Here is a 12,767-nt window from a genome sequence, read left to right as displayed (position 1 = left end):
ACACCATCCCTACCCGTGAGCTGGTAGCGCAAAGTGTAGTAGTTCCGCAACGGATCAGAAGTCTTAGCGGACGGGCGATCTGGCCAACCCTTCTGAATACAGCGTAAAACCCGGGTGAGGGTAGGGTCAGAACCCGTAGCAGCCGCCAGCCTGTCCCCAGTGATGGGGAACCCGTCCACAACCCGCTGCTCGGCAACATCCAGGTGGAAACACAAAAGTTCGTCCCTATCGAATGCCTGATCAGGACCCATGGGAAGGCGAGACAGAGCATCAGCATTTGCATGTTGAGCCATTGGCCAGAAATGAATCTCATAATTGAAACGAGACAAGTAAAGAGCCCAACGCTGGAGGCGGTGTGCAGCCTTGTCGGGAAGTGACGTTGATGGATGAAACAAGGAAACAAGTGGTTTGTGATCCGTAACAAGATGAAATTTTGAGCCATAGAGAAAAACACCAAACTTATGAAGAGCATAAATAATGGCCAAAGCTTCTTTTTCAATTTGAGATTACTTTTGTTGGGCATCCGTGAGTGTTTTGGAGGCATAAGCAATGGGTTGTTCTGAACCGTCAGAAAAACGATGCGCAAGGACTGCACCGACCCCATATTGAGAGGCGTCTGTGGCAAGAACAAGATGTTGGCCAGGTCGATAAATAGCCAGGTACGCGGCCTGTTTCAGCATAGTCTTCAATTTCTGGAAAGCCACATCGCATGACGCGGACCAGTGAAAAGGCACGTTTTTATGCAACAGGCGATGCAACGGCTGAGCCACCGAAGCCACAGACAGTAAAAACTTGTGATAGTATGCTATTTTCCCCATGAAGGCCTGCAGTTCTGTAACAGATGTAGGGCGAGGAAGGGCATCGATCGCAGCGACAGTTTGATGAAGCGGACGAATACCACCCCGAGAGAGTTAAAACCCCAAGTACGTGATAGATGCCTGAAAAAATTGTGTTTTCTGAAGATTACACTTAAGACCGGCAGTCTGTAAGACATGAAAAAGTGTGCAGAGATTTTGAAGATGTTCTTCAGTGGTGGAGCCAGTGACGACTATGTCGTCCATGGAATTGATACACCCAGGGACAGGGAGTAATAATTGTTCCAAGATTTGCTGAAAGAGAGCAGAGGAACCGCGAATGGCAAGCGTTGGTATTGATAGAGGCCAAAAGGCTTGTTAAGGACCAGAAACTGCCAGGAAGCAGCGTCAAGAGGAAGTTGATAATAAGCTTCTGACAGGTCAATTTTAGAAAAATACTGGCCTCCAGCAAGTTTACTGAACAGTTCTTCAGGACAGGGCAAAGGGTAAGTGTCGATAAGGCATTGAGTATTTACAGTGGCTTTGAAATCGCCACAGAGACGAATATCACCATTTGGCTTAGCAACGACGATGATAGGAGAGGACCACTCACTGGAAGTGACAGGAAGCAAGACCCCTGAAGTAGTGAGACGATCCAACTCCCGTTTTACCCAATCACGAAGGGCCACAGGAATGAGCTGAGCCCAAAAAATCTTAGGCCGAGCAGTGGGTTTGAGCGTGATATGAGCTTCAAAGTCGTTTGCACGGCCTAACCCAGGAGAAAAAAAGGGACGACAATTTCGTCGACAAGGAATCCAGTTGAGCATAAGGAATAGCATCAGAGACAATATTGACAGAGTCATCTATGGAGAACCCAAAAATGCAAAAGACGTCGAAACCAAAGAGATTTTCTGCGTTGCTCTCGTCGACCACAAATATGGGAACAGTGCGAATGACGGATTTGTAAGATGCCTCAGCATTAAACTGTCCTAAGAGAGAAATCTTCTGTTTATTGTACGTCCGTAATTTCTGAGTGACAGGTGACAGGAGTGGGGAACCAAACTGAAGATATGCCTTGAGAATTAATTATAGTGGCAGCAGAACTGGTATGCACCTGCATGCGAACATCTCGACCAAGGATTTGGACTGTGAGGAATAACTTCCCTGAAAGGGAAGAAGTGCAACACAGAATCAGAATCAGCGTCATGTTCATGAACATCATGTATGCGGTCGGATTTGCAAACGGAAGACACATGACCTTTCTTTTTGCAATTGTGACACACAGCCCAACGTTGGGGGCAATCCTTGCGTGAATGTTTTGTAAAACACCGCGGACATGAAGGAAGTCGCCGGGGGTTTTGGTGCAGTTTCTTAGCGGGTTGTTTACGGTTAGGCCGAGGCTGCATGCGTCGTCAACAGCGCACAGAGGTTGTATTTCTCCGACATCACCCCACGCCTCTATTTGCGCCCCAGCGGCACGATAAATTTCAAAAGACTGCGCAATGGAGAGAACTTCATCTAGAGTTGGATTCGCCAACTGGATAATAGCATCCCGTACCATGGAATCGGCATAGGATTCTTTGTGAACGTCAGTAACAAATTGACACTTTCGACTGAGGCCGTGAAGTTCAGCAGCCCAAGTGCGATGGGATTGATGTGGCTGTTTTTGACAACGATAAAAGGCAACACGAGAGGCTACCACATGCGTTTGCTTTTGAAAATAGACGGACAGAAGTGAGCACATTTCAGCAAAGGACAAAGATGCAGGATCCTTGAAAGGAGCCAATTGCGACAACTTCCGATACATTTGAGGTGAAATCCAGGAAAGGAACAGAGACTTACATGGTTGTTCGTCCGTGACATGGAATGCCAAGAAATGCTGTTGAAGATGTTTTTCATAATCAGACCAGTCTTCCGCCGTCTCGTCATAAGGAGGAAAAGGAGGTACAGCCAACGACGAGAAACACCCCACATTTGACGCCGCGCCAAAATCGCGAATCGCCGCTGTTAGAAGCGATTGCTGTTCAAAGATATTTTGCAATAGTTGCTCGACAGTAGCCATGGAACCCTGTGGGTCAACGGTAAAAAGGAAAAATCCACTACCTCGTCGCAAATTGTTATAACGTCAAGTTTAACAAATATATTTCGGAACGACACAACACATATAAGTCACAGAGTAAGTTGACAAGCAAGACATGTGTACATGTTAGCATTCGAATGAGCACTGAGTCCCAGTCTAGCGGCCGCTGCTCGGCTGGCCGCTTAGGTGGCGCAGCTGCTGCATGCCTGGCATACAGCGCCGTACGTAGAGGACGCGCGTAATTGCACGGCGGCGCTTTGAATGATCGGCGAGTCACAACACTATCTGTCCACATGAATGGCCAGCAACAAATTGTGGCCAGGAATCAGCTGGACCATCTCGTTGCTAAGCATGCCACCCAACACAATGTTCTTCATTTCAATGACTGCTTCACAGCCTGTGCATCTGCATCCTTCCCACCAACACCAGATTTTCTGAATTGTGCTGAGGGAACTGTCTCTAGCAGTACATCTTACATTCTCATAACCCTTCTGGCCTCAACCTTCGTTAGTCATTGTCCTTACCCATCTCGCCCCTTCCCTATTCGCATTCCAGCACTGTACAGCTCTTTATTCCACCAATGCACACTCTGTCTTTTTACTTCTCTTCCATCCCTCTACCCGTCCCCCCCCCCCTCCTCACCATCCTTCTCCTTCTACCCTCCCGACTGCACCTAACTCCTCTACCCTCTCTCCACCTCGACCCTTTATGCTCCCACAGCAGCACTTTACATCTCCCGCCACTACCCAGCTATTCCTCCCCCTTCCATGGTGGTCATGTGTGTGAGAGTTGTGTTTGCATAAAAGTGTATGTATGTGTGTGTGTGTGTGTGTTGTCAAGAACAATGAAAAATGTAAACTGCAGTCTGTTCAACATCTGTACGCATTTGAAAAAAAATGTACAACAATAGTAATTTAAATATAGGAAATGTCAGCTTGTTTATACAAAATTTTGCCAGCATTTTCATTCATCAAATGAAATGCAATGAAGACATTGTACAAAATAAACAAGTCAATAACCTTTCAATTAGATCAGGAAAGGCAACAGAAAGTGCAAAAGGGAAGAATAGGAAATGGAGAGGGAAAAGGGCAAGAATTAGCATTAACAGCATGAAACTGTTGATAACTCTCTCTCCTTGCAAAAACAATGGTGTGCGGAACAATCTTTCAGTAGTCTGTGAGCAGGCACTGAAAACTAGTTCATTATTAAATTTTAAAAAATTGTTTTGAGCTTGGTACATTACTATAAGGCAGTGAGCACAAAAGTACTGACAGTTAGCCACGTTTCAGTAATTCCTCTTATCCACACTTCTATTTTTACTGAAACACTTACCACAGTCTCATGTGGCATTTCATCATGGAACTGCAAGCATGACAGAGTGGGCGACATCTCTTCCTCTTGATTTTCTTCTTTTTCTTCCCCTTCTACACTGATTTGTGGTTTTCGGTAGTGAATGTAATAAAGTGACTGGTGTACACAGTCCCACTGAGCCCAACAGAATGTTTTTACTATAGACTCATAAGGTGGATCTCCATTTAATGTCTGTGAAAAAATATGATCATAACAGAATGTAAAAGAAGTTGAAACATGAAGGAGGATTACAATATTTAATAGTGAAGTTTTTCAATGAAATTATATATAAATATGCACTTCCTGATATTAGTTATATGACATACAAACAAATTATTTTAATTTAGTCAGTAAGGAAGCTAGTGCATCCCCCCCCCCCCCCCCCCTCTCTCTCTCTCTCTCTCTCTGCATACTTTTCCTCTCATATTGCTGTTAACACTGTCTCTACATAATGTGACACTTGTGAGGATGGGTAACACAACAGATCCATCAGGTGTGTCAAATACTGCTTTAGAGAAAGTATTTTTTCGTTTCACCAGTTCAGTACTTTTATCTCGAGGCTTCATGTAAGCAAGTCAGAAATACCACATACAACAGTGGCACATGGTGGTGGCTGATTTATGCACTAGCTTTATAGTGTTGAGGGGCTGATGGCAAGTATTGTGATCTGCAATCAGATACCAATACTTGAGCCCTCTTTATGGCTGCTGGCACAGGTGCAAGCGATAAATAGGAGGCTGTAGTTAAAAAGATTGAAGAATTTGTCAATTGCCTCACTATCAAAGCATACAGAGATGTTACTTCACTAACCAATTCATCTATCTCTGTACTTAGATACTTTGAGTATAATTTACGTTCCTGTGATCTCACAAGTTGTTCTTCAACTTTATATGCACCTGTAGTTTCTCCACATTTTTCTCTCAGTTACATTAATTACTTGTTCCTTTTAATGATCTTGTCTGTAGAAACAAAAATATGGACTGTTCTGATGCTGTCCCCCATGACTTGGCATTCTATATTGTTATAACTGTCTTCTTCTGTATGTGAGGGTTATGCGCTACATGCCCTGTAATTTATATCGTATATCCTAGTCTTTGTCCACCTCGATAATTTGTTACTCTGCACTGATCCTTCCAGCACCAAGTTTATTTCCAATAACTGGCCCTTCTTCTGGTAAGGGTTTCCCACAGACTCATTCCATTTTAGTAGCTCTTCATTTAGTTCACCTGTCCACTTAATTTTCAACATTTTTCAATAGCAGCCCATTTCCAGTTTCTTCTTCTCTGAATTTTCCAAGAACAATATTTCAGCTAAATTCAATTCTGTGCTTCAGATACACACATTGGAAAATTATTTAGCCCATTCCACATCAACATTTGCTATCACTAGTGTTCTTTTATGAAAGAAAGGTTTTTCCACTACACCAGTCTATTTCTGATATCTCCGTTGCTTCAGCCACACTGTTTAATCTTACTGCCTAGGTGGGAGAGTTCTTTCACTTGTTGGACTAGTGTGTTATGACCAATTTTAAAATTAAGCAAATGACAGTTTACCTTACCACTACTCAGCACCATCTTTTTCTTAGCTTTTTTATTCTTAGCTCTTATTCTACATGAATATGCAGATCAATCCTTTCAGCAGGTCTTCTAAGTGACTTCTTTTGCCCAGATGGCAAAGGGCACTCCCCAAGCTGTCAGGGAAAGAAAAACAAATATAGTGTAATCAAGTGTTTTTCTTCCTATAATGTGTATTCTTTTTTAAAAAGTATGACTACTGTGGCCTAGTATTTTAGTAAAAGGACAACAGGGTCTGAACTGGACCTTTTTTACAGCTATCTACAACTCGCCATTTGTCTTCCAAAATGAAATGAAATGATTCTATGGCACTGATAGCTGGGAATTCCCACATGAGCAAGATCGGCCACCAAGTTGCCAGTCTTTTCAGCTGATGTCACACACTGGGCAACTTATATTAAAAAAACTCCATTCCCATCGGTCTACCTCCTCCCCCCCCCCCCCCACTCCCCTGACTATCATACAGGAGCTCTTGTCAGAAGGGTTACATCATTTGCAAACCTTAGTATATGTGTCTGTTGCTCCAGTATTTTTACCGCTTTTCTGAGATTTTATTTCCCATTTCTCACTGCTTTTCAGTGTACAAGTTAAATAAAAATGATAATACACTCCTGGAAATTGAAATAAGAACACCGTGAATTCATTTTCCCAGGAAGGGGAAACTTTATTGACACATTCCTGGGGTCAGATACATCACATGATCACACTGACAGAACCACAGGCACATAGACACAGGCAACAGAGCATGCACAATGTTGGCACTAGTACAGTGTATATCCACCTTTCGCAGCAATGCAGGCTGCTATTCTCCCATGGAGACGATCGTAGAGATGCTGGATGTAGTCCTGTGGAACGGCTTGCCATGCCATTTCCACCTGGCGCCTCAGTTGGACCAGCGTTCGTGCTGGACGTGCAGACCACGTGAGACGACGCTTCATCCAGTCCCAAACATGCTCAATGGGGGACAGATCCGGAGATCTTGCTGGCCAGGGTAGTTGACTTACACCTTCTAGAGCACGTTGGGTGGCACGGGATACATGCGGACGTGCATTGTCCTGTTGGAACAGCAAGTTCCCTTGCCGGTCTAGGAATGGTAGAACGATGGGTTCGATGACGGTTTGGATGTACCGTGCACTATTCAGTGTCCCCTCGACAATCACCAGTGGTGTACGGCCAGTGTAGGAGATCGCTCCCCACACCATGATGCCGGGTGTTGGCCCTGTGTGCCTCGGTCGTATGCAGTCCTGATTGTGGCGCTCACCTGCACGGCGCCAAACACGCATACGAGCATCATTGGCACCAAGGCAGAAGCGACTCTCATCGCTGAAGACGACATGTCTCCATTCGTCCCTCCATTCACGCCTGTCGTGACACCACTGGAGGCGGGCTGCACGATGTTGGGGCGTGAGCGGAAGACGGCCTAACGGTGTGCGGGACCATAGCCCAGCTTCATGGAGATGGTTGCGAATGGTCCTCGCCGATACCCCAGGAGCAACAGTGTCCCTAATTTGCTGGGAAGTGGCGGTGCGGTCCCCTACGGCACTGCGTAGGAACCTACGGTCTTGGCGTGCATCCGTGCGTCGCTGCGGTCCGGTCCCAGGTCGACGGGCACGTGCACCTTCCGCCGACCACTGGCGACAACATCGATGTACTGTGGAGACCTCACGCCCCACGTGTTGAGCAATTCGGCGGTACGTCCACCCGGCCTCCCGCATGCCCACTATACGCCCTCGCTCAAAGTCCGTCAACTGCACATACGGTTCACGTCCATGCTGTCGCGGCATGCTACCAGTGTTAAAGACTGCGATGGAGCTCCGTATGCCACGGCAAACTAGCTGACACTGACGGCGGCGGTGCACAAATGCTGCGCAGCTAGCGCCATTCGACGGCCAACACCGCGGTTCCTGGTGTGTCCGCTGTGCCGTGCGTGTGATCATTGCTTGTCCAGCCCTCTCGCAGTGTCCGGAGCAAGTATGGTGGGTCTGACACACCGGTGTCAATGTGTTCTTTTTTCCATTTCCAGGAGTGTATATAAAAATCCTGTTTCTTACCATTCTTAAAAAAAATTGTGTTTCTTGATATCCATCTTTCATTACACATTTTCATATTTGTAGATTATCACTTTTTTATAATCTACCTCTCATTTTATAACTGATAATATGTTGTTTCACCTTACATCGCTGAAAGCTTTCTTTTGATCTAAAAACATTAGGAATGATTCCTTATTGATTTTATCTTTTCTTTCCTTGATAAGCACAAAGCCTGAATTAATTTACAGACACATTTTGTTTTTCTGAAACAATTAATCTTCATACACGATCTCTTCAAATTTTTCTTTATGGTCTTCTGTATATTACTCTTACAGTTTACAAGCATCATCAGATGGGTTGATCATTCAATAATTTTCACATTTATCTTTGTTAATAAAAAGATAATGCTTTTCTGGAACTCTAATGGTAATTCATCAATATTATAGATTTTTTATGCCAGCTGAAACACCCTCCTAGTTTGTATTTATCCTGCAGATTTTGGTTGTAGCAAAACATATTTCATTGGTGCCTTTCAGGGTATATACGTGGATTGAGGGGGGCGGGGGGAGAACAAAAAACTGGATTTTTCCTGGATTTCCCTGTTAAAACTACTCTTTTTTCCAGGTGAACATACATTATACCCTGGTGAAAGCACATTTTTCTCCTTGTTAAGTGACAATATACTTTCCCTCCGAGCTGTAAAACAGCAATTCTTTGCATGGTGAAGGTTATACACACTGACATGGAACATCCTGGCACTTTAGGAAATGAAATCCACCAAAAAAACAATGCTTTTTGAAAAGATCATTGATGCATGACAACATTTACACTGTGTATTTTTATATCACAAAAGTATAAACAGGAATGCCACCAAATACAGCACAGTAGCGTCCAAAGCACTGAAATCAAGATTGTGGTGCACATTCATCAGCAAATCTTAGCTCATGTCATGTGATCTCACCAGCCAATGCCAGCAGATATCCAGAGCATAGGACACATGATGTAATCAACCAATAGCAACATTATTGTTAAGTAGCATGAAGACACAAATAGGAGAACTTAATGGTTTAAATTAATACACATACAGTATAGCTACAAGAAAAGCTAAGCTTTCACATATAATACTGGTCCTCAAAAATTTTTGGTCTTCTTTCTGAGGGTGCGGTTAGGCAGGGTCCTAAGAGCACAGCTTAAATCACAACAGGTGAATATTTCTGACAAGCATGATTATAAATTTCACTGCTGTGCACCAAACATTTCATGGGTCCTTGGCTGAATACGTGTTCTATAGAAAAGCCAATTACTTGTTAAATTGCTCAAGAACTCACTTTGGATTTTATTTTTAAGGATAATTATACTTCTTTTCATTGTTATTGCATAATTTGTGATCTGTGGAAGAACTAAAATAAATACGAACAACTTACATTGAGACTTGGACTTTTTTAGCCTGTATTAGCCTTCAAGACATATCAAACACTAATGTACAAGTAAAATTTTAAATAATGTCGTAAATAGCTGGTCTCCTGGGCCCAATTTTTTTTTTTTTTTAAGTGGCTTGTCCTCCATATTAAGTTTTGAATAAGAGACTAACATTTTGTGATTTAAGAAATTCTTCACACATTCTCTCACACAACATAATTCATCTTGCTTAAAAGGAAATTTACATTAGAAGTAACGCTTCTCAAACCAACATTTGCAATATTTTCCTGCGGTCTGTTAGAAATGTAAACAGTTGTGATGTCATACACATCAAAAGCAGTTTGTTGTTATGAAGTATTGCATAGTCCTGGTACTAAAGCCTTCGCACATTTTGCTGTCAACAGGCACTTGTGTGTGCACTGTGTTTTGTTGTTTTAAATGGCATATTTTATTTGCAACTAAAGTTTTATTTTGGTGTTATTCTCTCAGTTATATTTTATCCCTGCAGTATTATTCTGCAGTAGTGAACTAAAGCAAAATCTTTGTTAGAGTGTCAGTTCTTACCAGTCAAAATTACAAAAATTTAACTGAAAACTAAAACAATGTAAATTTCCAGAATTCTAAAAATTTCCCAGGTTTTACCTGGACTTCTCCCAGATGAAAAAATTCCTGGGTTTTCCCCAATCTCCTGAGGCATATACACCCTGCCCGTATTGATTTGTTTGGACTCACAATCAGTCAGTACTCAGTCAAACTCTAATCACATAATTGGTCCTCTTGTTACTCCCATATTAACTTACTCCTTATGCATCTCCTCCATCATATCTTTTAACAGCTTTTCGCCAATGTACATGTATTCAGTGTGCACATGCCCACTCACCTGTTCTTTTCTCTACACTGAACAGATGTTTCTCAACTGCTTCTCATAGTTCAACACTTCTATATGTTACTTATATGACGTTATGTTTAATCTTCTTATTCCCCATTTCACTGTATCCTACAAACATCTCATTACCAATCTTTTACATGTCTTGCTAACCCATTATGATAAGTTTGTTTGCAAATTTATTTCATTCCTAAACAACTTGTACACCTAATTTCCTATCTTTCTCCTAGCATTTTCATATTTTCTTCTTTGGTCAACAAGCTGGAGTATTTTATGCATCATTAATGGCTTTTGTGTGTCTGCTACTTTACTGAAACCAAGTGAGATACCCTGACTTAATTATTTCTATTCTCACTATATCCTGCTAATCTACAGAACTACTCTTTAAAACTGTACTCAGAATTCTGGCCTCTAATTCAGAGAATTTATGCTTTATTTCATTAAGTTTTAAATTTTCGGTATTCCACTTCATGAGTTCACCATATTCTTTAGTTTCTTGAATAAGCCTAGGTAATGATCTAAATCTTATGTATGCACCTAGGTTGATCTACAGTCAATTTTTTTATATCTACATCTTTACCACTCAGTACCCATGCAGTGACTAGCTTACTCGTATACTGGAACTTTTAAAAAGGTTGTAGGCATCAATACAGTACTTTAGAAGATTTTTTTGTCTTCAGTGCAGTGCTTTCTATGGCCCTCTGCATCCTTTTTGTTTATTTATTTATTTATTTGAGATACCTAATGATTATGCATGGATGTGGAATGAGTCAAAGCAGATACAATATAGATATCATACAATACAATACATACTGCTATATTACACACGGTAGATGAATGATTCAAAACTGGTACAATACAATAATATAATAGAGATAATAAACAATACAATACAAAAATACAATAGTGATAAAAAACAATACAGATACAATGACAAAGAAAATAATCTGAATTACTACTAAAATTATTTATCTCTGCTGAAGAATTCATCTAAAGAGTAGAAACATTTTTCCAGTAGGAATTCCTTTAGCTTTTTTTGGATAGCGCTTCATTTTCTTTTAGATACTTTATATTACTCAGGAGTGCGTTAAAGATTTTTGTACTTGTGTACTTTACCCCTTTTTGTACCAGAGAGAGATTTTTCCGTTCACAGTGCATATCACCTTTCCATCTTGTGTTATAATGATGGTATGACTCATTTGTTTCATATTCAGAGGAATTGAGAAGTGTGAAAGCCATGAGTGAGAGAAGATATTGTGAGGGAGTGGTTAATATACCTAACTGTTTGTAGCCAAAATATGCGGACTTTGATATGTTGATGTCTCCAATTTTGGAGATTATTCGGATGGCAAATGTTGCTGAGCTAAGCTTTTTTAGTGTTTGCTGTATGTGGAATTCCCAGTTGAGCCAGTTATCTACGTGGATGCCTAGGAACTTTGTGCACTGAACACTCTGTAACTGTTGGCTCTCGTGTGCAATATTAATCTCTTCTGGGCTTATGTAACTGGATTGGAACTGCATGTAATTTGTTTTACTTAGGTTTATTTCTAGATAATTTGCTGTGAACCAGTTCAGAGCATTTGCAAGTGCTTGGTTGGCATTGGTCACTGCTACTTCTCCCACTTTTCGTGGTAGTTCCAAATTCAAGGACAATACGGAGTTCTGAGTCACAACCAATTACTTATCCCATCCTTGTCAAACTAGACCCGTATGTATGTAAATGCCATCATATAATGACCACTTCTTTTTCTTACACTATAATACCACGGTATGTCCAAAATCCTTGTAAACTGAACAACAAATGAATAAAATTACTATTAATCAAATTTTAATTCAAAATCATAGGTGTGTCTGGAATCACACACAGAACCTTTGGATTTGAAGTCATCGATCATGTAAGGCAGGCTTTCATGGCTGAGATTTACTTCAGTTAAAACTTCTAGATTGAGAGGCTGTCATCAATATATAAAACAATTCCCACACATTTTGTTTCTGGCTATGGAAGACATCTTCAGAGGTAAATCGGCAACTGTATCAAGGATTAGAGGGACCCCAAATTTTTAAAACTGTATTGAGGACACTGCCATTCGTCATGTAACGTCAGTTGTTTGATTATATCTGCTGGTATCATCATTCTCGATTACAAGTAATCAATTATCATCTCATTGGGAAAAGTCTGCATTTATGTTTCATTTAACTTAACTCATTCTTATTTTCTGTTAAAATTATTATAGTGTTTTGTGAGGGTACAAGAGCTTTTTATGAAATAAATGAGTGGTGAGTGGTGGGTGGCATTAGTACTCTCAATGGCTTTTATAACTGAGCAATCATGATCAGTTCAAACTGTAATTAATCAAAAATGAAGTTAGTGTTTATCAGTTGAAATAGCAGCACAATTCTGGTTTTAGGTGCTCCTATTTTTATATTTTAAGTAGTCTTTGGGGGTTGTGTGGTGATACAAGGTCTCCTTCTATGCACTTGCATCACCACCAGTATTTCCTTGGCGTCTGCAATGCCATGCGCCATGCCATGGAGCTCCTCCTAGTGAAGTTCCATGGTTTTGGTTTCCCATCAATAATCAACATTTCTTTAATGTACAGGATATGAGACAATTTGCATAATAACTCTACACAA

At 41.3% G+C, this 12,767-nt stretch overlaps 1 protein-coding gene across 4 annotated transcripts in view; it reads right to left on the bottom strand.

Annotated features, from left to right (window-relative positions):
* LOC126253107 (protein pigeon) overlaps window positions 1–12,767 on the bottom strand; it is a 486,240-nt gene that overhangs the window by 267,696 nt on the left and 205,777 nt on the right. For 3 of the 4 annotated variants that reach the window (XM_049954213.1, XM_049954212.1, XM_049954214.1), the window contains exon 6: window positions 4,207–4,416. In XM_049954213.1, the coding sequence (XP_049810170.1) occupies window positions 4,207–4,416 (210 nt within the window). Of the gene's footprint in view, window positions 1–4,206; window positions 4,417–5,777; window positions 5,905–12,767 lie in introns of those variants that run through there. The other variant, XM_049954215.1, reaches the window with a different exon arrangement.

Source organism: Schistocerca nitens, chromosome 4, assembly GCF_023898315.1.
Source record: "Schistocerca nitens isolate TAMUIC-IGC-003100 chromosome 4, iqSchNite1.1, whole genome shotgun sequence".
Lineage (NCBI taxonomy): Eukaryota > Metazoa > Arthropoda > Insecta > Orthoptera > Acrididae > Schistocerca > Schistocerca nitens.
The sequence above is the reverse complement of the archived record's forward strand: the minus strand, read 5'-3'. Positions and strand labels throughout refer to the sequence as shown.